General features: G+C 44.8%; 1 protein-coding gene across 2 annotated transcripts in view; it reads right to left on the reverse strand.

Annotated features, from left to right (window-relative positions):
* EYA2 (EYA transcriptional coactivator and phosphatase 2) overlaps positions 1–27,578 on the reverse strand; it is a 298,678-nt gene that overhangs the window by 6,206 nt on the left and 264,894 nt on the right. For both annotated transcript variants that reach the window (XM_030212906.1, XM_030212905.1), the window contains 5 exons: positions 26,058–26,116; positions 13,733–13,893; positions 11,861–11,975; positions 9,585–9,706; positions 4,839–4,939 (listed from right to left, as the gene is read on the reverse strand). In XM_030212906.1, coding sequence (XP_030068766.1) covers positions 4,839–4,939; positions 9,585–9,706; positions 11,861–11,975; positions 13,733–13,893; positions 26,058–26,116 — 558 coding nt within the window. The remainder of the gene's footprint in view (positions 1–4,838; positions 4,940–9,584; positions 9,707–11,860; positions 11,976–13,732; positions 13,894–26,057; positions 26,117–27,578) is intronic.

Consider the following 27,578-nt stretch of genomic DNA (forward strand, 5'->3'; position numbering starts at 1 on the left):
CCAGGTGGGGCCTCACCAACGACTTGTACAGGGGCATCAACACTTCCTTTCTTCTGCTGATCACACCTCTCTCTATACAGCCTAGCAACCTTCTCACTACGGCCACCGCCTTGTCACACTGTTTCGTCGCCTTCAGATCCTCGGATACTATCACCCCAAGATCCCTCTCCCCCTCAGTACCTATCAGACTCTCACCGCCTAACACATACGTCTCTCGTGGGTTTCTACTCCCTAAATGCATCACTTTGCATTTCTTCGCATTGAATTTTAATTGCCAAACCTTAGACCATTCTTCTAGCGTCCTCAGATCCCTTTTCATGCTTTCCACTCCCTCCCGGGTGTCCACTCTGTTGCAAATCTTAGTATCATCTGCAAATAGGCAAACTTTACCTTCTAACCCTTCGGCAATGTCACTCACAAATATATTGAACAGAATCGGCCCCAGAACCGATCCCTGAGGCACTCCGCTACTCACCTTTCCCGCCTCCGAGCGAACTCCATTTACCACCACCCTCTGTCGTCTGTCCGTCAACCAGTTCCTAATCCAGTTCACCACTTCGGGACCTATCTTCAGCCCATCTAGTTTATTTAAGAGCCTCCTGTGAGGAACCGTGTCAAAAGCTTTGCTAAAATCTAAGTAGATTACTTCTATAGCACGTCGATGATTCAATTCTCCAGTTACCCAATCAAAGAATTCAATGAGATTCGTTTGGCACGATTTCCCTCTGGTAAAACCATGTTGTCTCGGATCTTGCAGCTTGTTGGCTTCTAGGAAATTCACTATCCTTTCCTTCAGCATGGCTTCCATTACTTTTCCAATAACCGAAGTGAGGCTTACCGGCCTGTAGTTTCCAGCTTCTTCCCTATCACCACTTTTCTGAAGAGGTACCACCTCCACTGTTCTCCAGTCCCTCGGAACCTCTCCCGTCTCCAAGGATTTATTAAACAAATCTTTAAGAGGACCCGCCAGGACCTCTCTGAGCTCCCTCAATATTCTGGGGTGGATCCCGTCCGGTCCCATGGCTTTGTCCACCTTTAGCTTTCCAAGTTGTTGATACACACTCTCTTCCATGAACGGTGCTATATCCATTCCATTCTCAGGTGTACTTTTGCCAGTCCCTCGCGGTCCTTCTCCAGGATTTTCTTCAGTGAAAACCGAACAAAAGTATCTATTTAGCAAATTGGCTTTTTTGTCATCATTATCTACATAGCGGGTTCACTGTATCTTTTAGTCTCACAATTCCCTTTTTAGTCATTCTTCTTTCACTAATATACCTGAAGAAATTTTTGTCGCCCCTCCTTATATTTCTAGCCATTTGTTCTTCCGCTTGCGCCTTCGCCAGACGTACCTCTCTCTTGGCTTCTTTCAGCTTCATCCGGTATTCCTCTTCTTGAGATTTTCTATATTTCTGGAACGCCAACTCTTTAGCCTTTATTTTCTCAGCTACTTGCTTGGAGAACCATATCGGTTTCCTTTTCCTCTTGCTTTTATTTACTCTCCTTACATAAAGGTCTGTGGCCCTATTTATTGTTTCTTTCAGCCTGGACCACAGACCTTCCACTTCATGTTCGTCCTCCCAGCCCATCATCTCCTTCCTCAGGTATTCCCCCATTTTACTAAAGTCAGCACGCTTGAAATCCAGGACTTTGAGTTTAGAGTGGCCGCCCTCCACTTCAGCCGTTATATCAAAGCAAACAGTTTGATGATCACTGCTTCCCAGGTGTGCACACACTCGCACATTTGACACAATATCCCCATTTGTGAGCACCAGATCCAGCATCGCTCCCTCCCTCGTGGGTTCCGTCACCATCTGTCTGAGCAGAGCACTTTGGAAAGCATCCACGATCTCTCTACTTCTTTCCGATTTGGCAGACGGAACCTTCCAATCTACATCCGGCAGATTGAAATCTCCCATCAACAGAACCTCTTTTTTCTTTCTTAATTTTTGAATATCTGCAATCAGATCTTTATCTAGTTCCTCTAATTGTGTGGGGGGTCTGTAGACAACACCCACGTGGACAGAGGTTCTATCCTCTCTTTTTAAGGTGATCCATATCGCTTCTTCTTTTCCCCAGGTCCCTGTCATTTCAGTTGCCATGATATCATTCCTCACATACAGAGCTACTCCTCCACCTTTACGACCCTCTCTATCCTTCCTAAATAGATTATAGCCTGGTATGGTTGCATCCCATTCGTGGGAACTGTTGAGCCACGTCTCTGTGATTGCAATAACATCTAAGTCTGCCTCCAACATCAGGGCTTGAAGGTCATGAACTTTATTGCTTAGACTACGAGCATTTGTGGCCATCACTTTCCACCTATATTTCTTGGTCTGTGTTTCAACATTAGTGATTTGGGGGTGTCTTTTCACTTTGGGTACCTTCATGTATTTTTGTTCCAACTTTATTGCTTTTTCCTCTGCTTCAGTTCTATTTTCAGGAGCATTACAGTGCTGTAATGGAGCAAAAGAATTCTTTAGTGGCAACACTTGTGCAGGTGGATGCTTCTGTGTCACATGATGAAGTCTGCCTGAGCCTACTGTGAACCATCTGTTCTTATGTTGAGTCCTAGATCGATTAATATGTTACTCAGGCTAGTTAAGTGACTTTATTCTTATCCTTATTTTTTGAATTACTTTTGTGCAGTATTGGAAGTTAATTTCAAGTAGTTTATTATCAGCACAAAGTAGATCCCATTTGTACATGTGAGTTATCAACTGCGTTCAGGCAAAAGGTTTTTTTTTACTAAGATGCGCTAATGCATTTAGCATGCTAATGAAGCAGGGGTGTAGCCAGACTTCGGCAGGAGGGGGGTCCAGAGCCCGAGGTGAGGAGGCACATTTTAGTCCCCCCCCGCCATTGCCGAACCCCACCCCCCCCCGCCACCATCACCAACTCTGACCTCCCCTCGCCGCCGACCATCTCGACCCCCCTCCCCCGCCCGTTGCCTACCTTTGAGGTCTTCTTCTTCCTTCGTTCTGTTTCTAAGTCAGACGTCCTGCACGTTCTACGTGCAGGACGTCAGACTCACAGAAACAGAATGAAGCCTTGCGAGACTTCAACTCTCGGTGGCCATTTTGAATCGGCGCCAAGGATCAGCAACAGGAAGGATGCATGGAGGGCAGAACTCCGGACAGGAAAGAGGGGGCTCTTTCCTGCCCCGAAAAGGTCACTAGACCACCAGGGCAGTAGTAAGGTAAGGGGAGGGGGGGCGACGGGGTATGTGGCAGGGGGCGGAGCAAGGTTGTGGCAGGGGGTGGGGGTGTTTGGTGGGGCGGGGCATGTGTCCTCCTTTTGGGGGGGACAAAATATGGTAACCCTATGCCTGTGCAATATAGGATGAACCATTTTATGGTAAAATTGCCTGGTATTTGCGGTCTGTGATCAAGTTGTTTGTATCTGCAAGAGGGTTGACATCTGACTTCATAAAAACTGACAATTGACTCATTTACAAGCGTGCAGTATGCTTGCACACAGGCAGCAGCCTTTTCAGTCCTGGACTGGGGAATGTCCTACCTAGCTTTCTATGTTACTGTACTACTAATGCTGGACATCTTAAGACGTTTCTGAAGACTCGCTTATTTGTTCAGGCCTGGCAAGACTTTTTAAAGTTTCTGGTTGCTTGTTATTGTTTGTATTCTATACGAAATTGTGAATGTTATATTGTTACCCACTTAGGATCAGGTGGAATATGAATTTTATAAATAAATCTGTTACTGAATATAGAAGAAAGTTGAAAACCCTTTTGTTTGTTCAAACCTTTATGGAATAAGGTGACTTGGGACTGGTTCTATGATGCTGCCATATTAAATTCTGTAACTGAGTTCGATTCCCACTTCAGGCACAGGCAGCTCCTTGTGACTCTGGCAAGTCACTTAACCCTCCATTGCCCCATGTAAGCTGCATTGAGCCTGCCATGAGTGGGAAAGCGTGGGGTACAAATGTAACAAAAATAAAATAAAAGGATTTATTTTGATGTCTGTTTTTAGTTTTAGAGTTCATATATGATTTGTAATATGTTTGTTGTTTACCATGTTTTATATAATTTATTATGTGTGTATTTTGTTCCTCGCCTAGTTAATAGGCAGGTTATAAATGATATAAGTAAATAAAATTTTAATAACCATAAAGTGTACATATTTTTTTGATATTTTTATGTTATAGACCCCTGATGCAGACAATACTGCTGAAACCGGGCTGTGTTGGGTTCTTTCCACAATAAAGCCTTTGTTAAAAACCAGCTGGTCGCTATTCAAAATGATTTAACCGGCCACTGATTGATTAAAATTGCTTGTTGTGGCCTATCCGCTAATTTTCAGCGGCATTTAAGCAGTTGGCGCCTAAGTGAAAAGCCAGCTATTTGGGGGTCGTTCCAAGGCTGAGTCAGCACTTGGCCCATTAAGTGGTGATATTCAGTACTTAACCAGCCAGACTAACTGCATAAAACACAGTCCTACCTTTATGGGGTAACCCATGGCTGGTTACATTCTGAATGTGGACTTAAGTGGCTATAAACCGGATCTTCAAGGCCTGAGCCCGTACAGGGCCTGGCCCTGGATATCTGAGAATAATGCTGTTGGCTTCACATTTAACCTCAGGTTGATTTTCCATCCCTTCCTTGACCACCTCTCTTTGTTTTAGACTTGCGATACTCCTACCTTCCACCAATCGTAAGCAAGTCATTTTAAACTGAAAAAAATAGGTGTGTTCACAAGAGAATAACAAGTCAGGATACAGCTGAGTATGAGGGGGGCCACCGTCACAAGAACGGATGCAGCACAAGGAAGAAAGCTCAGCAAAAGAAAGGTTGATTTAAAAATGGAAATGTATAAATTTACTTTTTTTGCTCCTTGTTCCTCTTCAACGCCATCTCCTATTACAACATACACAGCCTTCCTTCCAAATCTCTGCATTATTCTTTCAAAGCAGTTCTCCTTCCCTAGAAAAGAAAATGGACAATGTCTTCACAGGTGCAGAATAAAGAAGACAAATGGGGTGATTTCTCTAGTCCACATATGACCAGTGCCTTTTACTTTTAAGTTGCAGGCTTTGCTTTGCAGGGCCGCCAAGAGACTAGGCCGGGCCCGGGGCAAGGCCTCCCCACCTCCACCCCCCCCCCCCAACGCTGCTGCCCCCCATTGCTCCCCCAGCCGCTGCAGTCCGCGGTCTCACCTGCCTGCCTCCACGGCTACGGGCCCCCTTCGTTCAAAGCGGCAGTCGCAGATCGCATCTCTTCTGGTCTTCCCTCCCTGTGTCCCGCCCTCATCTGATGTAACTTCCGGTTTCCGCGAGGGCTGGACATGGGGAGGGAAGGCCAGAAGAGACGCGAACTGCGACTGCCGCTTTGAATGAAGGGTGCCCGGAGCCAGGCAGGTGAGACCGGGGACTGCAGTGCCGGCGGCCTGACCCCGGCGCCGGGCCCCCCTTGGAGGCCCGGGCCCGGGGAATTTTGCCCCCCCCCCTCCCTCTCTCAGCGGCCCTGTTGCTGTGTGATGATTGCTTTATATGACATGACTAGGGATGTGCTTTGCTCCATGTCATTGTATACCTGCTGCAGTTTTAAGGGGCCTTTTTGCCAGGTTTTGATAGAGCTAACACAGATAATGCCATTTTGGGGCATGAATACAGTCACCACCAACATGGAGGTTGTTAATTGCTCATTAACTATTAACACTATCTCAAAAGGCCTAAGCTAACTGCATTGTATAGCTGTTAATATGTGTAGGGAGGTTTTCTCTGAGTTAATGGCATGGCAGCCTTCCACCGTAACACCCCTAACAGTTAGCGTAAAGGTTATGAAATTACTCTATACAAATGCAAAACCTTGTCACACTTCAGTAAATAGATCTCTCTAAGTGCAGTCTAAAAATGTTTAGTGCACGCTAATGCTTTTAGCATATGCTAGAGAAATGACAAAATAAAATTTGAAAAGACAGAAAAAGCCCCAAAATGAAACAGAATATTTTCGCCGACTACCTCTCATCCTCATAAGAACAAGTGGAAATGTACATTTTTTTTTTTCTGGCAGAAATTGAGGGTTGGCTATCGTTGAGGGACAATGGCTGCACCCCATTTCCACTCAATTAATCACACTCCTATTTACCAAACCAGCTGCGGACAACGTATGTTACCTGTTTCCCAACCAAGCTGCAGTGCGCTTGTATTGAGAAATTTTCCGGTGCATTCATTAAACTGTACCCAGATCTCCTTACATGAGAGAGCTTATTGCACGCATCACACATCTCATTTCTATCAACTGATCAATCCTAGTACAGTCAATTAAATAAAAATGATATTTTATATTAATTTATATGTAATTTGACAGAAGCCATTCGGCTTAGGGGTCCTTTTCACTAAGCTGTGGTAAAAAGGGGCTACAGTGCCCTTGGCACAGGCTTTTTCTGCGTGCTAAGGCCATGTTTACTGCAGCAGTAAAATGGCCTATTTTCCAATTTTTGTATTAATGGTAGGGTTACCATTTTGTGTCCTCTGAAAAAGAGGACACATGACACGCCCCCCCTGCCACGCCCCCTTCGGGTCCTCGTTCCGCCCCTATTCCCCGCTCCCCCGTCACATAGTCCCCCCCCCCCCGTCACATACCCCCCCCTCACTTACTATCTAGCCCTGGTGGTCTAGTAGCGTCTTCTCTTCGGGGCAGGAAAGAGCCCCCTCTTTCCTGCCCGGAGCGCTGCCTGCCCTTGCCTGCTGCATCCTCCTCGGTCTGGCTGGGGATTCAAAATGGCCACCGAGAGTTGAAGCGGCCTCGCGAGAGTTCAACTCTCGGCGGCCATTTTGAATCCCCAGCCAGACCGAGAAGGATGATAGACAGCGCTCTGGGCAGGAAAGAGGGGGCTCTTTCCTGCCCCGAAGACGTCACTAGACCACCAGGGAACAGGGTAAGGAAGGGGAGGGGACGGGAGACCAGACCCACGGCGCCGATCGCCCGCACGCACGCGCCTGCCCGGACCCACGTTTGTCCAGAAATCCAGACAAGCGTGGGCGCGGGCAAAATCCGCCGGACGCCCCGGACTTGCCCTCAAAAAGAGGACATGTCCGGGGAAATCCGGACGAATGGTAACCCTAATTAATGGCCATGTGCTAATGTTGTCATTTAGCAAACAGCCCACGTAAGCATTTACCAACACCTCTTGTCTGTGTCCCAGAAATACCAAAGAAAGACCATGATCAAGTATCTAAGCTCACATTCATTGTTAATTTAATCTTGAATTGGTAATGAATGTGACTGTTGGGCAGACTGGATGGACCGTTTTGGTCTTTATCTGCCGTCATTCACTATGTTATCATGTAGGCGGTAAGGATTCAAGCAATAATCCTGCACTATTCAGCTAATGTGCGTGGTAATGTCATTGCAGTAACTAATTAGCGTAGAAATACCCACTCCCTGGACAATGCCCCGTTAGTGCATGCCTGACTGCATCCCACGGTAAGCACCTGCTAGTGCTTACTGCAGCTTAGTAAAAGGGCCCCTCAGTTTCCTAGACAACAGGAAAATAACGGAAACGTATGGCTTTTTTTTCAAGATGGTATATCAATGGACCCAATGGAGTCCTTGCATTGAGTTAATGATAGAAACTGGGTCTAATCAAACTTCATTGTTCAATCTGTTTAACCTGTTGACTACATTTCGGTATGGTGGCTAGACAAGCCTTGTTATAGCCAATCCATTGTGGTTTTACTATGGCGTAGAACCGTGAACGGACAAAAGTAGCATCAACTGCATGGAACTTCTATGGTCCATTTATAGTTATCATTTGAAACTTCATAAAGGTGGTTAATAAATAATATATGAGAACAGCAGATAAGGACCAACAGAGCATATACAAAAACATGGACTGATGAGACAAAGTCAGCACGGATTTAGTGAAGGGAAGTCTTGCCTCACCAATCTAATGCATTTTTTTGAGGGGGTAAGCAAACATGTGGACAATGGGGAGCCGGTTGATATTGTATATCTGGATTTTCAGAAGGCGTTGACAAAGTGCCGCACGAAAGACTCCTAAAGAAATTGCAGAGTCATGGAATCGGAGGTAGGGTATTATTATGGATTAAGAACTGGTTGAAAGATAGGAAGCAGAGAGTAGGATTGCGTGGCCAGTATTCTCAGTGGAGGAGGGTAGTTAGTGGGGTCCCGCAGGGGTCTGTGCTGGGTCCGTTGCTTTTTAATGTATTTATAAATGACCTAGAGATGGGAATAACTAGTGAGGTAATTAAATTCGCCGATGACACAAAATTATTCAGGGTCGTCAAGTCGCAGGAGGAATGTGAACGATTACAGGAGGACCTTGCGAGACTGGGAGAATGGGCGTGCAAGTGGCAGATGAAGTTCAATGTTGACAAGTGCAAAGTGATGCATGTGGGTAAGAGGAACCCGAATTATAGCTACGTCTTGCAAGGTTCCGCGTTAGGAGTTACGGATCAAGAAAGGGATCTGGGTGTCGTCGTCGATGATACGTTGAAACCTTCTGCTCAGTGTGCTGCTGCGGCTAGGAAAGCGAATAGAATGTTGGGTGTTATTAGGAAGGGTATGGAGTCCAGGTGTGCGGATGTTATAATGCCGTTGTATCGCTCCATGGTGCGACCGCACCTGGAGTATTGTGTTCAGTACTGGTCTCCGTATCTCAAAAAGATATAGTAGAATTGGAAAAGGTACAGCGAAGGGCGACGAAAATGATAGTGGGGATGGGACGACTTTCCTACGAAGAGAGGCTGAGAAGGCTAGGGCTTTTCAGCTTGGAGAAGAGACGGCTGAGGGGAGATATGATAGAAGTGTATAAAATAATGAGTGGAATGGATCGGGTGGATGTGAAGCGACTGTTCACGCTATCCAAAATACTAGGACTAGAGGGCATGAGTTGAAGCTACAGTGTGGTAAATTTAAAACGAATCGGAGAAAATTTTTCTTCACCCAACGTGTAATTAGACTCTGGAATTCGTTGCCGGAGAACGTGGTACGGGCGGTTAGCTTGACGGAGTTTAAAAAGGGGTTAGATAGATTCCTAAAGGACAAGTCCATAGACCGCTATTAAATGGACTTGGAAAAATTCCGCATTTTTAGGTATAACTTGTCTGGAATGTTTTTACGTTTGGGGAGCGTGCCAGGTGCCCTTGACCTGGATTGGCCACTGTCGGTGACAGGATGCTGGGCTAGATGGACCTTTGGTCTTTCCCAGTATGGCACTACTTATGTACTTATGTCTCATCCATTCTTCCCATTTGCCTTCCATTCTGGATCTTGACCAGTTAGGGTAGATGAGATCATAAACATATCCCCTATGTGCACTAATACCATATCTTTTACTCAGTGTCTCAACTGTATTTGGGTCAAGTGTAATTCAGTTAGCTCTACTGTTAAGCTACTGCATGTCTTTGTCTCCCCTTTTCCTTCTTACATGTCTCATCCTTCATCTGACACCCCAGGTCTCCTCCCATCTCTTGCCACAAGGCCATGAAACAATACAAATGGCCGCCAGGAAGGCTGCCAAGAATGTTCTCAGCCCTGTGATGCTACAAGCTGTTCATTCCTTTCCCCTCACATTCTGATATAGTCAGTTTGTGGCTCTTACCCGTCTTCGTTGCACTGTAAATATTTTCAATAGGAAACACGGTCCCTAATCCATACAGCAGGACTTTAGCCAGGGCCGGTATGAGCTGAGTAGTGGTGACCAATACATTTACACAATTAGGTCTAGAAGTAAAATAAAAAAAATAAACAAAACAATAATTAAACAGGAAGGAGTTGGAACTCTTCTCTGCATTACACTCTAAGCAGCTGAGAGTGATGAAATGTAATTTTTATAGAGTTAAAGAGAAAGAGTCCCTAATATCACAGCACAGCAGTGGCGTTCCTAGGTCGGCTGCCATCCGGGGCGGATCGCTGCTGTGCATCCCCCCCCCCCTGTGTGCGCAGTGGCGTGCGTCTCCCCAGGGTGCAGCACGACCCTCCCCCGGCGCAATGACCCCCCCCCCTCCGGCGCATCAAACCCCCCCCCCCCCCGGGGTGCATTCATAGCTGCTGGGAGCAGCCGCGCGGCTGTTGGCTCCGCTGGCTCCCTCTGCCCCGGAACAGGAAGTAACCTGTTCTGGGGCAGAGGGAGCAGGGAACCAGCAGCGTGTACCCGCGGCGGACCACCCCCACCCCCCCACCCTTGCTACACCACTGCAGCGCAGCAACTGAGTTAGAATTCAGGCTATTGAGAGCTACATTACACATCAAGTATATCACAGGTGGTGATTTAAAACCACACTGAAATGTTATCACTGCTAACCTTGGGATGTCTGGTTGACAAACATCAAGCTGCCCTTAGGGTCCCTTTCAGCTCTGGTGTGTATTTTAGCTGTAATCCCTAGAGTTTCAGGGGCAGAAACCAGCAAGTCTTGTGAAGCAATTAGAAATCTTGGCTGGTGGGTATCCTGCCCATATCATGATCTGTAACCGTCAACTTTGAATAACCTCTTACTTTAAGCTTAAAATGTGACACCCGATAGTGCCAGGCCTTCCATAATATAATGCAATTCCCATCAATGACAAAATAATGCTCAATTCCCGCACACACTTATTGGAGGTTAGCCACAGGCTTTTAAAATCAGAATCTTGGGAGTCTGTGTCTGGTATGTGGGAAGAAAATAAGACAATATGAAATTCACTTGACAGCGTTGACCTAGTCCTGGATTTACCCCATTGCATGAAGGGACGTGTAGTTCTGATTTCTGCATTGCATTGTCTAAGAAACGCAAGACTATAGTCCCTGCATGCAACGGAGTAAACCCAGGACTAGGTCAACCCTTGCGGATGAATTTAGATTCAGTTAGCAACCTTACAGCTTTGTGTGTACCAGTGGTGTAGTCGGACAACCAATTCTAAAGGGGACATTAAATTTTCTCTCTGCCCCTGCCATCCCCTTGAACCAGCATCTCTTCCCATCTCTCAACTCCTCCCCACCAATGCAGCTTTAAAAACTTCTCTTCACTTGCAGAGGTTGCAGGCAGCAAGCACTAGTTCACACTTACTGCTCACGCTGGCCCCAAAGCCTTCCCTCTGATGTAAGCTGCTGTTTCTCTATAGGGCGTTATCAGGGGAAGCCGATGGGACAGTTTTATATATTGCGACTGGGAAGCAAGTTGGACAAGCACGAGCAAGCACAGTATTTTTTGAAAAAAATTCTTGAAAAAAACGTCTGAAAGATAAGTTCACGTTTTTTCATTTTTTCATTTTGAGCACTATATTATTTGTTAGCACTTTTGAATTGAGGCAATAGCACTTACATTTGTAATTGAGAGTTAGCCCTATGAAAGATGTGCTATACCACCGGGCGAAATCAGTCATGTTGCCTTAAAATTGGTGTTTTTTTTTCTGAGGGTACTCTCTTAACAAAAAATATTAAAAGTTTCACCAATATATATTGTGAGCACTGGAGTATAAGCATGTATTAAGTGCCTTACTTTGGTATGCTGTTAGCCTGTTTCATATTGTGTGGATCTTTGGTTGTTGTATCCAGTTTCTCTACAGATGGCACTGCATCAGAGGGCAGACTTTGGGGCTGCTCCCTGCTGACAGCCTCTGGATGTAAAGTTTTTTTATAAGGTACACAGGGGGGGATGGGGTTGAGAGATGGGCAGAGATGCTGGATTGATGGAGAAGAGAGAGAAAGAGATGCCAGGAGTCTTTAGCTGGTAGGGCTTGGGGATCCCCGCTGGCCACAGCAAGGGTGCACTGCTAGTGGGTGGGCCTCTGTCCACCCGAGCCCACCTGTGGCTACACCATGGGTGTGTACATATACAATGTAAAACTTTCTTGTGAGTTGCAAAGGCAGGCAATGGACCCTGGTCTAAACTGACTTACCTAGAATGTATTAAATTCAAGGCCTTCAGGGCGTGGGTGAGCCAGAGGTCAGTCAGAGCTTCCATTTCTGCTCTCAGCTGCACCCATGCTTCTCTCTTAGGTGCACCAATCAAACCTACAGCATGAGGCAACAAAGCAGGGCAGTGAGCTCCGTTATTAGCAGTTACAGCTATATGCACAGTGGGGCAGAGATCTGTAGAATGGAAGAGCCAGGGCATGAAGGGACTCAAAGGATAAGTGAGAGAGAAAAGAAGTGAGGACAAAGTCTGGTTATGTATGGTGCAGAGTGCTTTTCAGTTCTGGTCTTCCCTTATGGAGCAGATGCTTCACCTGCTCCGCAGGGCCGTGCCTAGGGTCTCCGGCGCCCCCCTGCAGTTGGCCCTGCCCCCACCGAAAACGATCGCTACACTACCCGCCCTCTTCTCCCCAGATCCTTTTCCTTTTGTTTAAATTTACCTCTGTCCGGCGGCAGCGTAGCGTTAGTGAGAAGGAGGCGGCGCTCCCCCGCCCCGACGTGTCAGTCTTCCCTTCGCTCAGTGTCCCGCCTTCTTCTGATGTCATTTCTGATGTCAGAAGAAGGCGGAACTGAGCGAAGGGAAGACAGACATGTCAGGGTGGGGGGAGCGCCGCCTCCTCACTAACGCTACACTGCCGCCGGACAGAGGTAAATTTAAACAAAAAAGGAAAAGGATCTGGGGAGAAGAGGGCGAGTTAAGCATGGTGCGGCGGGGCGAGCTCCTGCCATGCTTACCTCGCTTACCGTGTTGGCACGGCCCTGCTGCTCCGTCTCCTTTTTCTCCCCTAAATTTGATCCTGATGGGTCTACAGCAGATGTTCTGAATCCAGTCCTCAGGACACACACTCAGTTGGTCAGGTTTTCAGGATATCCACAATGAATATGCATGAAAATGATTTGCATAGAATAAAGGCGGTACAAGCAAATTCATCTCATGGTTATTCATTGTGGCTATCTTGAAAACCAGACTGGGTGGGTGTGTCCCGAGGACTGGGTTGAGAATCCCTTGGATTACGGGCATGGGAGTATCACGCTTCCAAACAGATAGATGGATTTAACCAACTAATCCCTTTCTATAAATCTGAAAGTAAGATAATGAAAAGTAAGCAAAAGCCTAAATAACAGAAAAAAAGGATAAGTTATTATATTTAAAAGCGTTTGAATGCAAGTGGATGTACTGAAGAAATCAAAGCCTACATGTTAAACACAGATACCCCAGGATTCTATATACTGCGCCGAAATTGCCACGTGGAAATCAAAAGTGTATTTCAAAACAATGCATATAACTTATTTAGTTAACAAGCTAATCAGCACTGATAATTGGATGTTAACCAATTATCAGCACAAATTGGCATTAATTAGAATTTATGCGCAGTACTTCATAAGCGTATTCTGTAACGTGATGCGCGTAAGTAGGTGTGGAATGGGTGGGTCGAGGATGTTTCTAAAATTTGTGCGTTATAGAAAACGCCCACTCCACCCCTAATTTAGGCGTCGGCGTTTGGTTTTACTTGATGTAATTGACCGACTAAATTTAGTCGCATAGACCGCCGCTTGGTGTATTTTATAAACCGCACAGAAATTTAGGAAAGCCACAGAAACACCCCTACCCACGCCCCCAAATATGTATGTGCATTACGATTTACATACACATCTTTATAGAATACGATATGTGTGTAAATCCTAATTATTGAAATCCTAATTATTGCCAGTTATCAGCGCTTATTGGCTCATTACTCAATTAAGTTACGCACATTAAATTGGGTGCGTGCCCAATTTAACGCATGAACCCTGGAGTTTTCCACAGCAAAATTCTCATCAATGGAAGAACAAAAGACCCCTGGCTAAACACTCACCCCCAACATTGTTCCTGTAGGTGTTGTACATCTCCTTTACTCTCCGGTAACGGAATGCCAATTTCCTCATCCAGTCAACTCCCCCGTGGACCCCAGAGCCCAGACAGAGATTTGCACCAGCAGCTGAACTGTGGAAACCATCTGCGGAAAAGTTGTACGTGCTGCGGGGGTGGATCAGGGAACAATGTTAGTGCAATTTAGGAATCCACAGGGTCAAAATTGTGGAAACAATTAAAGTGAGAGAAAACGACAGCCGTGCCAAACTTAAAGCCTGAAAGGATGTCTGGTAAAAAAAACAAGAGTTACTTGATTTGCATTTTTTTGTCTCCTTCCTAATGCCTTTGTTTTTCTTTTAAAATATTCCAGTTTTTTCATTTTAAAATGTGCATATATATAATTAAAATTTCTTTGCAAGGTGGAGAGGTAAATTTACCCTGATATAGCATGTCCTTAAAGTCATGGTTTTAAGGACAAAATAAGACGTTTCGTTTAAACTCACATACATATTCCAAGTTCTAAGTTGTTTTAATACTTGGGGGTCCTTTTACTAAACCACAGTAAAATTTGTAGTTACTGTGACTTAACATTTAAAATAAATCGGAGAAACTTTTTCTTCACTCGACATGTAATTAAACTCTGGAATTCGTTGCCAGAGAATGTGGTAAAGGCGGTTAGCTTAGCGGAGTTTAAAAAAGGTTTGGACAGCTTCCTAAAGGAAAAGTCCATAGATCATTGTTAAATGGACTTGGGGAAAACCCACTATTTCTGGGATAAGCAGTATAGAATGTTTTGTACTTTTTTGGGATCTTGCCAGGTATTTGTGACCTGGATTGGCCACTGTTGCAAACAGGATGCTGGGCTTGATGGACCTTTGGTCTTTCCCAGTATGGCAATACTTATGTAACATGGGAATATACTTCACAGTAGCTGTAAAAATTTATGCAGCAGCCAGTGGGTGTGGAACTAGCATGTTCTAATACAGGTCCCACGTTGAAATGCCAATTAGCACACTGTACCTGGCCACAGTTATGTTTAAATCTTTTTATTAAGGTATCAAGTTATACAAAAAATAAAAGGCAATAACCAACAGAACAGAGTAACCAACAGTGGGAACAACTATGCAGTAACCAGACAAAAGTACAGAGGGCCTTTGTGCTTTTTAGCCCCCTGCAAAGCAAAGAACATCTATCCCAAAGCAAATACAACACCCCAACCACCCTCCCTCCTCCACCCCCCAAAAACCCCCTTTCAAAGTTACAAAGTATTCAATACAAAACTGCAGGCTCTGGAAGAAAGGAATATATATAGGAATCCCACACAGATAAAAATAGTTTTTTTGCATTTTAAGGATGAACCCACCCTCTGTTTTTTTTTTTTTAATTTTTTGCCAGCCTCGAATCTCATACCCAGCTCCATCACAGCAGTATGCAGGTCCCTGGAGCAGTTTTAGTGGGTGTAGTGCACTTCAGGCAGGTGGACCCAGGCCCATTCCCCCCCTACCTGTTACACTTGTGCTGGGAAATGGGAGCCCTTCGAAACCTACTGTACCCACGTGTAGGTGCCCCCTTTCACCCATAAGGGCTATGGTAGTGGTGTACAGTTGTGGGGAGTGGGTTTTGGGGGGCTCAGCACCGAAGGTAAGGGAGCTATGCACCTGGGAGCAATTTGTGAAGTCCACTGCAGTGCCCCCTAGGGTGCCCAGTTGGTGTCCTGGCATGTGAAGGGGGACCAGTGCACTACGAATGCTGGCTCCTCCCACGACCAAATGGCTTGGATTTGGTCGTTTTTGAGATGGGCGTCCTCTGTTTCCATTATCGCCGAAAACCGGGGATGACCATCTCTAAGGACGACCTAAATGTTTCTTTTATCGAGCACCTTTGCTGTGGAATTCTATGCCTCTTTATTTAAGAACTTGAAACTATACCGTTTTTAGGTAAACATAAGAAATATTTAGGATAATTGAATTTGTCATATGGTAGGTTTTGGCTAGGGGACTTTTTAAGATCTGTTCCTAGTTAGAATTAGGCTAGAAGATTATATTATGATATTTTTAGTGTTGTTATATTTCACAGGGTATGCATGTTTTCTTATTTGTCAGCCACATTGAACCCTACTGGGCATTAGAGGCATGCAAGCATTTTATGTAATGCAATGTAAAATAAACAACTGGGGTTAACAGTAAAATGACACGTCTCCACGGTAGCCCATGTAGACTTCCCTTTTAATTGCTTTTGCTTCCACACCAAAATACTTCTGAATTTATGGAGCCTGAGGAGATGGAAGTAATCTTTTTGAGCACTTATTTTAAGCCCAAGTTTTTTTTCTTTAACTTTCTTACATTATTATTTATTGCATTTGTATCCCAGCATGTCCTAAATGCTAAGAAGCCTATTTTATACCTATGGTAGTCTTAGAATTTAGTGCACACTGTTTACTAATCCTGTTTACCACGTAGCGTTATAGGCACGTAAACATTTTTAATGCATGTTAACCATATACATGCCTACAACATCCCTATAGGCGCCTACATAGTTAGCACGCGCGCTAAGTGTAGGTGCGCTAAAAACACTAATGCACCTTAGTAAAAGGACCCCTATAATTTCTTTTGTTACATTTGTACCCCGCGCTTTCCCACTCAGGGCCGGTCTTAGGCAGAGGCGACCAAGGCGGCCGCATAGGGCCCCGCGCCTAAGGGGGCCCCCGCTCAGTGTGCCTCAACTCTGCCTCGTGCCTCCGCTCCGACCGGGACCGCATCGAGTCACTCAACCTCTCTCCAACCATAGGCAAATAAAGCATTCCTGGCATACCTTGTACACTGTAGCACTGTGCTGGATCTTTTCTTAATATTTTTCCTTATTTTCTCCTTTGTTATGAGAATTGGAACTACTAATTGTAGTGGACTTGAACTGAATAATTTCTGGGGAGGGGAGGTTTTATGATGATAGCATTGTGCTTATTATTTCAATCAGTTTTTTTTTGGACAAGTTTAGCTTCATTTGTCTTTATTTGAAATTTCATAAATAAAAAAATGTCTAAAAATGGAATAATCTTATCAATGGGGTGGAGCTAGGGTGGGCGGAGCTAGGGTGGGGACCCGCACTTGCTAAGACCGGCCCTGTTCCCACTCATGGCAGGCTCAATGCGGCTTATGTATTGTATACAGGTACTTATTTGTACCTGGGGCAATGGAGGGTTAAGTGACTTGCCCAGAGTCACAAGGAGCTGCCTGTGCCTGAAGTGGGAATCGACCTCAGTTCCTCAGGACCAAAGTCCACCACCCTAACCACTAGACCACTGCAGAATTCAAGGCAGATTATAAAAGTGCAGACTGAGGATACAATACATCCTTGTACAAAATAAATTAATCCACAAGAGCATAACATACAAAACATCCTCCAGCAATAAAAATACACAACAGAATCCATAAATCAATTATCTCGCATAAAACCAAAACCATTGCTCTAGGGTGATTTCAGAAATCGATTCAGAGCTCCAGAGAGTGAATATTTGAGGAAATTCTAGTGTTGCTGAACAGTGTTGGTCACAGAAGAGGATTTGGGGAGATAATGTAGGGTAAACAAACAATATTCACTTCAGCTTTAAAAAAAAAAAAAAAAGAGGTTATTTGGTGTAAGCAAGATGAAGACCCACAACAGATATTCCATTAATGCTTTCCAAGCTGTCCACGAAGGGGTCATTCACCTGGAACACTTCTGCTCCTTTCATCTGACTCCCTTGTATTTACCACTGTGTAGGGTTGGCACAGTTCCCATTAAACTCTATGGGAGTGATTGTGCCAGAACAGCAAACCCCTGATTAGGCAAAGCAGCTGTTTCTCTCTCTCTCTCCCATGCCCTGAATAGGAAAAGGTGAGAAAGAACCTGTTTTACCAAGGTGTTTCTCCCATTCTGTGTTTTTGGGAAACAGTCTTAGCGGGCCAAAGACCAGCTTTTGACTGAAACCTCATTGGCTGCACTTTCTTATGGTAAAAGCTGCATTTAAAGAGACCCTATATTCTTTTGCTTTGTAGCAGGTCACGACAATCACTTTTTTTCAACGTGCGTCACTGACGCTTGCATTTAAAAACAGCCAACCTAACATTTTCATTAAACAAATCTCGTACTTTCAATTGCACCTCATGTTACATGTTCTCTCATATACTGTACTTGCACAAACTTCCATTCATCCCAATAAATCATGCTTTCATGCAACTGTACCTACACCAAAGGATGCGATACACAATATTTTTAAAACTACTGAAAATTAGTATGAAAAAAGGTAATATTTTATTTCAGTTGCCCCGTCGAGATGAGTAAATCCTTCCCCCCACCCCCCCCATTTGTTAACTCAAGTTCCTTCCCGTGACTCTTCCCTGCTCGACAGAGCTTACAATCTAATTAGGACAGACAAACAGGACAAACAAGAGATAAGGGAATATTAAAGTGAGGATGATAAAATAAAGTTTCTGAACAAGTGAATAAGGGTTAGGAGTTAAAAGCTGCATCAAAAAGGTGGGCTTTTAGCTTAGATTTGAAGACGGCCAGAGATGGAGCTTGACGTACCTGCTCAGGAAGTCTATTCTGGGCATATGGTGCAGCAAGATAAAAGGAACGGAGTCTGGAGTTAGCGGTGGAGCAGAAGGGTGCAGATAAGAGAGATTTACCCAGTGAATGGAGTTCCCGGGGAGGAATGTAGGGAGAGATGAGAGTGTTGGGTTGTGTTGAAAAAGTTTATTTGCTCTGGCACATCTGAATAGTTTTAACCTGATTTAAAGCTTGCTAAACCAATTAGCATGTGCTAAAATTATTGATGTACACTGAACAAGGCTAAACAAACAGTTCATCTCTACTGGGTTTGTTTTGCAGAGATGGAGCCCTGATGGGGGACATGTGAATCTGCTTTTCCAACTTCCCTCTCCTGTCCTGAAGGCTGCTTTTATCAAATATGGAAGGGTTGAGCAATCTGGTCAGGTCAAAGTGTGTTTTTTCATACAAGAAGCCAATATTGTATCAATGAGCAGGGCAACTGTTTTCATCCAAGGAGAACAGATTGCAGAGATGGGAGATTTTTCTGTAAGGTTTCCACCTTTGGCCTTCTATGAAAGCAGTTAGTCATGCTTTGTATCTTTCTAATTCTCTCAAAAAATGGCACCAAAATTGAACTGTGAATGGATCAGACTCCTCTATGGGAGAATTTCACAATAATTGTTTTTCAAAGAGCAGTGCTTGCTGAGAATGTTTGCTGAGCAACTTTACGCCATGGCTCTTTTTGGCGCATAGCCATCGGTTCCTGAAGTACCACCACTATTTGAGATTCTACATAGAATGTCACTAGTGGAGGAGTAGCCTAGTGGTTTAGTGCAGTGGACTTTGATCCTGGGGAAGTGGGTTCAATTCCCACTGCAGCTCCTTGTGACTCTGGGCAAGTCACTTAACCCTCCATTGCCCCTGGTACAAAATAAGTACCTGAATATATGTAAACCGCTTTGAATGTAGTTGCAAAAACCTCAGAAAGGCAGTATATCAAGTCCCATTTCCCTTATGACATCACAATATCAGAAGTGAGCCAAGTATTGGGCAATCAAGCCATTGTGACATCACTGATGAGGTTGGCTCTTATTGGTGGAATGAGTGGAGGAGTAGCCTAGTGGTTAGTGCAGTGGACTTTGATCCTGGGGAACTGGGTTCAATTCCCACTGCAGCTCCTTGTGACTCTGGGCAAGTCACTTAACCCTCCATTGCCCCAGGTGGAAATAAGGACCTGTATATACTATGTAAACCAAGGCAGTATATCAAGTCTTAATTCCCTCTCCCTATTTGAGATTCTAGATGGAATGTTGCCACTATTTGAGATTCTGTTGCTATTATTTGAGATTCTACATGGAACATTGCTAGTGGAGGAGTAGCCTAGTGGTTAGTGCAGTAGACTTTGAACCTGGGGAACTGGATTCGATTCCCACTGCAGCTCCTTGTGACTCTGGGTAAGTCAGTCACTTAACCCTCCATTGTCTCAGGTACAAAAAAAATACCTGTATGGAATATGTAAACCGCTTTGATTGTAACCACAGAAAAGCAGTGTATAACGCAACCCAAAATAATTTTTCTGTCGCTTGTGAATCCTTTAGTTTAGCGTTGTATCTTTTTAAGGCATTGATAGTTTCTGCTTAATACACTACAAGATTTTCTATGTGCATCTTGCTACAACTTGGTCCCCGTTTCCTATATGTGACCATATTTAAGCCACATTGAGCCTGCCCATGGGTGGGAAAATGTGGGATATAAATGCTATAAATAAATAAATTTATATAAAAGGCAGAGAAACCACTGAAGTGCAGGCAAATGTTTTAGTGTTCACACCATGCCATAAACATGTGTGTCTCATCTGCCCAACTGTAGATGTTGCTCACATCATCAGGTTGACGTTGAAGGTCTACTAAGTGCCAGAGAGGCTCATGAACACTATAGTGAAGCTGATATCCACTATAAGGATAATTCTATAATCTAAGCGCACACATTTAGACGCCCCTTGTGCATGTAAATGTGTACATTTCTGGAGACCACACCTTCAAAAAGATATGATGGAGTCGGTTCAGAGGGTGGCTACTAAAATGGTTAGTGGTCTTTGTTATAAAACATAGTAACATAGTAGTTGACGGCATAAAAAAGACCTGCACGGTCCATCCAGTCTGCCCAACAAGACAACCCATGTGTGCTACTTTTTGTGTATACCCTACTTTGATTTGTACCTGTGCTCTTCAGGGCACAGACCGTATAAGTCTGCCCAGCACTATCTCCGCCTCCCAACCACCAGCCCCGCCTCCCAACCACCGGCTCTGGCACAGACCGTATAAGTCTGCCCAGCACTATCCCCACCTCCCACCACCGGCTCTGGCACAGACCGTATAAGTCTGCCCAGCACTATCCCCGCCTCCCACTACCGGCTCTGCTATAAAGCGTATGGCGACAGATTTAAAGATCTCAATATGTATATTTTGGAAGAAAGGTGGGAGAGGGGAGATATGATAGACACATTTAAATACCTACATGGCATAAATGTCTCTTTCAATTGAAAGGAAGCTCAGGAATACCTCAGGAATGAGGGGGACATAGGATGAAGGTGAAAAGGGACAGACTCAGCAATTACCTGAGGAAATACTCCTTTAAGAAAAGGGTGGTGAATTTGTGGAACGGTCTCCTGGTGGAAGTGGAGAAGAATACAGTATCAGAATTCAAGAGAGCTTGGGACAAGTACATAGGATCTGTAAGGGAGTGACAGGGAGAGCAGATGGCATGGATGGAAAGACTAGATAGGTCATAAGGTCTTTATCGGCCTACATTTTTCTCTGTTTCATTCACAATCGTATGTGTATGCTTACCTACGTAAGCGCTAGTAGGGTGCTTAAGCACAATTCTGCATATACCTGATTAATTTACGGAGCGCATATATGCAAGAGGGTGTACACAGGGGCCGGAGCATGGATGGGATATAAGTGTGGCTCTCAGGCTATGGCTGGTGTAAATGTTTTATGTGCCAATACTGGGTTAGGCTTGTATTTTATAACAGAACCCGGGGGCCCAGGTTTCATCATAGAAAGGCTCCTATCATGTGTCCTCAGGGAACCTAAATGGAGGTGCCTGGTTGTAGAATTGCCCTCTATGTTCCACAGATTGAGGGGAGGTCTAGAAATCCATCTAAAAGGCATTGTAATTAGGGTTGTGGCAATCTGCAGCCCCCACATGCAAAGGGCCTTAGAAAACCGCCCCTCCTCTTCCCTTCAGGTAGCAGGATGTGCTCTTTTACCCACAGGAAATAATGGATGAACTTCGATCAGAGGAAGAAGGATATACACAGAGGACTTGTTTTGAAATCCCAATGTTTGCGTTCACATGGGTACATTGCGTCTTTTTTAAAGCAGGGGTGAAAGCTATGCAGATAGCAGTGGCATAGCCAAGGGTGGGCCCAGACCCACCCACTTCGGGCTCAGGCCCACCCAGTACTAAAACACCTATGACGTGACTGGCAGGGATTCCCAAACTCCACCAGCTGAAAACTCCCAACAACTGTCTCTCCTGCATACCTTGTAATAGCAGGGACTGTCTTTTCATGTTAATTTGTACAGCGCTGCGTAAGTCTAGTAGTGCTATAGAAATGTTTAATAGTAGTAGTAGTAGTAGTAATCTTCGCCTGTAGCAAGCACTGGCCCCACAGCCTTCCCTCTGACGTATTCCCACCTACGTAGAAACAGGAAGTTGCATCAGTGGGAAGGCTGGCGGGCCAACATGAGCAGTGCGTATTAGCTGCTGCTCGCTGCCAGTGAAAATCTGCTATTTTACAAGGTATGTGTGAGAGAGGGGATGTTTGAGAGACCATGTGACACGCAGGTGAGAGAAGAGATCAAAGCACCTGTGGGATGGGGCGGGGTTTTTCTGCCCACCCATCTTGGGTCCAGGCCCATCCAAAATTGGGTGGCTGACTACGCCCCTGGGAGACAGAAAGCCCCACCTTTCCCACTGCCTGAATTTGTGAATGGGAAATTCCCTTTGTAAGTTAACCGGCAGGCCCAAGGGTAATTTGAACATTTTTATTCAGATGCGACAGGTCATTGCTCTCTCTACCTCTTAAATAGGAGTGAATCAACTCCTAAGTGATTTAATAACTTTTCAACACACTAGGGCTGTGTGTTTCACCGCCGAAAAATTATGAGAAATTGTTTTGAAAACAGGCTCCGGCATACAAAGGGTTCTGGAGAAACTACTTTTTCAAATGAAAAACAGTTCACTTGTATTGTAGCTACAACGATGGCTTCCATGTAGCTTATATTTTCTTTCCCAAGTAGTTGACATTGAAGCCTACCCTTGCTCCGTGATGAGAGAAAGACCTAACTTCTGGCACATTCCTGCAGCATATTAACATGTGGCAAACTGACCACTGAATGTTTTCCCATTAAGTACAGCTGACAAAATCATTATCGGACTATGGGAAAAAAAAAAAGAAGGATTCTGAGGAAGCCAGTCCCTATGTAAAAATGTCAAGAGAGCTTGGCATGTCTTAACTAGTCATGATAATATAGTGTGGACCTATGCCAAAGATCACAAAACGCTTCAAGAATGAGGATTAAAAAAAAGAATGAAATCACATTTTGCAGTAAAGGAAGCAGAAGCATTAGACGATATCACAGAATAAGCAACCTAATAGCTTCTGGATTATTATTTTTTTTTTTGGGGGGGGGGGGGGGGTAGGCAAGAAGCTAAACAATGCAGAATATTAGACCATTCCCTTCTAGCAGAGGATGAAAAGGTAGGTAGACAGGTCATTCTGGGTTTTATCTGCCATCATTTACTATGCTTCTATGTTAGCGCAGAGACTGTAAGGAATTTAAGGCCCCTTTTACAAAGGCACGCTAGTTTTTTTAGTGTGTGGTAACCACTAACCTGCTTATTTTCGAAGGAGAAGGGCGGCCATCTTCCAACACAAATCGGGAGATGGCTGGCCTTCTCCTAAAGCCGGCCAAATCGGTATAATCGAAAGCCGATTTTGGCCGGCTTCAAATGCTTTCCGTCGCAGGGCCGGCCAAAGTTCAAGAGGGCGTGTCGGCAGTGTACCGTAGGCGGGACGGGGGCGTGGTTAAGAGATGGCTGGCCTCGGCCGATAACGGAAAAAAGAAGGCCGGCCCTGACAAGCATTTGGCTGACTTTACTTGGTTCCTTTTTGTTCATGACCAAGCCTTGAAAAGGTGCCCAAACTGACCAGATGATCACCGAAGGGAATCGGGGATCACCTCCCCTTACTCCCCCAGTGGTTACCAACCCCCTCCCACCCCAAAAAAAACAACAACATTTTTTTGCCAGCCTCTATGCCAGCCTCAAATGTCATACCCAGCTCCATGACAGCAGTATGCAGGTCCCTGGAGCAGTTTTTAATGGGTACTGCAGTGCACTTCAGGCAGGCAGACCCAGGCCCATCCCCCCCCTACCTGTTACACTTGTGCTGGTAAATGGGAGTCCTCCAAAACCCACACGAAACCCACTGTACCCACATCTAGGTGCCCCCCGTTACCCTTTAAGGGCTATGGTAGTGGTGTACAGTTGTGGGGAGTGGGTTTTGGGGGGGCTCAGCATACAAGGTAAGGGAGCTATATATGCACCTGGGAGCAATTTCTTAAGTCCACTGCAGTGCCCCCTAGGGTGCCCGGTTGGTGTCCTGGCATGTGAGGGGGACCAGTGCACTACAAATGCTGGCTCCTCCTACGACCAAATGGCTTGGATTTGGCCTGTTTTGAGATGGATGCCATTAGTTTCCATTATCGGCGAAAACCAATGGCGGCCATCTCTAAGGCTGGCCCCGACCGTATTATCGAAATGAAAGATGGCCGGCCATTTTGTTTCGATAATACGGTCGAGTATGCTGCTTTACGGGGCCGTCATTAGCAATGGCCGCCCTTATAGATGGCTGGCCCTGTTCAATTATGCCCCTCCACGATGCCCATTATATTCCTATGGGCATCTTAGTGTTTAGTGCATGTGAATTTCTAGCACATGCTACAAACGCTAGTGTATAAAACAGATAGTGAGGGTAGAACAGCATAGATAAAGAGACATTAAGAGAGATAAGAAGGCTTCTTACGGAGCTCTATCTTCAAACTGCGGCTGTAACTCCTTTACAGACACGCTCCTTTATGAGATACTTTCTCATCATCTGAGGCATCTGACCTGGATACTTTACGTACTACAGAACAGAGTCCTTGACCCCTGAGGCAGGCACCCTATGCGCCGAAACACAGCCCGTGTCGGGTCACTTGTCAATAAAGAACCATTGTTGTCTCAGTCTTGAAGGCCCAGTGTTACTTTTTGTACAAACGCTAGTGTGCCTTTGTAAAAGGCTGCAATAAAAATACCTCCACTACAAGAACGTATTTGGGTCAATATTCAAAAAGCACTGCCACGTTTAGCACCAAGTATGTGTTATTGCTTTGCAAAAAAAAAAAAAATTGGGGGTATTCTACATGTGAAAGTCCATTTTGGATAGAATGCAGAAATTGGGGTTGATATATTCAGTTTGAGATGGTTCTAATTCTGGCAGTATTTCGGGAAAAGGATTTGCCATGTGCAGTCTTTTCTAAAGTCCATGCAGAAATGCCTGTGTATGTGATGGCTATCCATGGGGGATTATCCATTTTACAACTGTTGACATGAAAAACATCAATGATGGTAACTTAAAAGTGCCAACACTAAGACAGGGTATTTCAGAATGTGCACAGGTTAAGAGCCAAACCCTCACACATGCCCCTAATTAAGTACAGAGGCCACAGTTTATCTGCACTTTCAACTTTTCTTTGGGGGAGTGTGTGTGTGTGGGGGGGGGTGGGAATCAAGGGGATTAAGGAGTACACATCCTTTACACCCACCTTGCGGAAACAGGAAATGAGGGCGGGACCAGAGCTGAGAGAGAGAGAAGGGAAGGCTGAAGCGCAGAGCCTGCACACCTTTCACTGCCTGCCGCCGGGACCCCGAGGTAACATGACTTTTAAAATTTGGAACTCGGAGGGAGGGGGACCTGGAACTCGGAGGGAGGGAGGCCTGGAGCTTGGAGGGAGGGAGGGGATGGGGGAGGTGCACCCCCAATCATTTTGAAAAGTTGGCTCTTATGCAAAGTACTACTTAGATTGTGAGTCCACTAGGGACAGACCAAGTACCTGTAAAATGAAAACTGTAAACTGCTTAGGTCTGTGGTATATAAATACTTGAATGAATGTGTGAGAGAGTGCTAAACCAGGAATTTTCCTTGATTATCTTTTCTGGATCAAGGAAGAAGTCTTTTAAAACCCCTAGAGAACGATTAGCTGAATTTCTGCACAGATTTTCAACTTCCATGGTTATTTGCTGCTAAACAATTTCTCCAAAATGGGCTACTGGAAGATGATTTGTAACAGTATCTGTAACTCTTTTTCTTTTATACAGCTCTCACTTTATTTTTATTTATGTATTTATTAGGATTTATTTACCGCCTTTTTGAAGGAATTCACTCAAGGTGATGTACAGTAAGAACAGAACAAACATGAATGATAGGCAATTACAGCAGTAAAAATAATCAAATAACAATACAAAGTATGGCAAAGATCAGGGAGCATAGTATAAAGAAAGTTAATGTATAAAGTGGTTGCAAATTTAACAGGAGAAATGATACTCGTGTACGTTAAATTATATAGCGAGTGCAGCAGGAAGCATCGAGACCAATACTGCTATTCACACCATTAATTAGCCTCCAGATGTATCAGTGAACGCAGGAACCAATCAGACAGCAGATTCTGTTTCAAGAAATTTCTTACCTTAAATCTTGCCCATTGTCATCTGAAGACACATCATCTATGTGTATCTGGTCACAGTCCTACGAAATACAAAAATATGTACATGTTTCTTTCAGTTTGAAGTTGTTTAAATTTGTTTGCGGCACCAGCGGCAACATGCTAAGGGCAGGAATGCCTCAATTCTGCCCCAGTGTCCCTAAGTGGATTCTAGCAAATGAATGAATCGAATTACTAACAAGAAAGTGCTTTGTAGAAAACACGGCTAAGGTTACTACGGAGCAAGGCAACAGCTCTTTTTCAAGAGCACAAAGAGGTTAAACTCTATGAAATCGCTTCATATTGATCCAAACCAGGGGCGTAGCTAGACTTCGGCGGGAGGGGGGTCCAGAGCCTGAGGTGAGGGGGCACATTTTAGCCCCTCCCCCGACGCCACTGGACCCCCCATTGCTGAATCTCTGCCGCCATTGCTACCCCCCCCGCCAATTACCCCCTTCCCACCGCCGCCTACCTTTGCTGGCAGGGGACCCCAACCCCCGCCAGCTGAGCTGAAGTCCTCCTCTTCCCAATCCTGCGTAAAGCTTCATTCTAGTCTGACGTCCTGACATCAGACTAGAACGAAGCCTTGCGCGGGATTGAGAAGAAGAGGACCTTGGCTTGCCTGGTGGAGGTTGAGGTCCCCCGCCAGCAAAGGTAGGCGGCGGCGGTGGGAGTCGTCGGCAGGGGGGTCCAGGGGCAAATTTACGGGGCCCCGTGGCCCCTTACTGGCTACGCCCCATCCAAACTGGGAATTTGGGTGTGTAACACCAACATACTTTCATTGGTAAATAAACCATTTTTCGATTCTTTAGATATCACCTTTCTGTATACAATAAAACAGTTTACATATTGTATTCAGGCTCTTTCTCCGTCGCTAGTGGGCAATGGAAGGTTAACTGACTTGACTCCAGTGTGCATCAAACCCTGTTCCTTGGATTCTCGGCCCACTGCACTAACTGTTAAGCTACTCTTCCACATCGGTGACTTCTGGGTTTCTAGATGAGCTGGAAACAGCTTTTAGTGACCAAGGTGTCATGAGCCTTCATTTGCAGCTCCCTGGGATATTTTCTTTTTTTTTTACATTTTTTATTTATCAATTTTATCATAACATTTATGTCAAAAACACAAATTGGCATTACACAAATCATAATAATCATGAAAAAATAACTCAGGAAACGGTGAATTATATTAGTCCACATTGATTGATCCAAGAAACAGGTACTTAAATAAAAAGGAACAAAGAGGTTGAAGAGAAACCTACTTCAACCTACAAAATACAATAAATCTTAATAAACAGAGAGGGGCAAGGAGTCAGGACGGGCAGCCGATTTAGTGTTCAATCCAAGTTAACAACACATTACTCCTTACTAACAATAAATGCTGTGAGCTTTCCGGGTTCAAAGAAAATATAATTAGTGGAATCTAGAGAAATATGACAGTTACATGGGAACGTAAGAGTAAAGGTCCCACCTAATTGTAGGACCCTCGCTTTTAATAATAGGAATT

This window comes from Microcaecilia unicolor, chromosome 8, assembly GCF_901765095.1.
Source record: "Microcaecilia unicolor chromosome 8, aMicUni1.1, whole genome shotgun sequence".
In the NCBI taxonomy this organism is placed as follows: domain Eukaryota; kingdom Metazoa; phylum Chordata; class Amphibia; order Gymnophiona; family Siphonopidae; genus Microcaecilia; species Microcaecilia unicolor.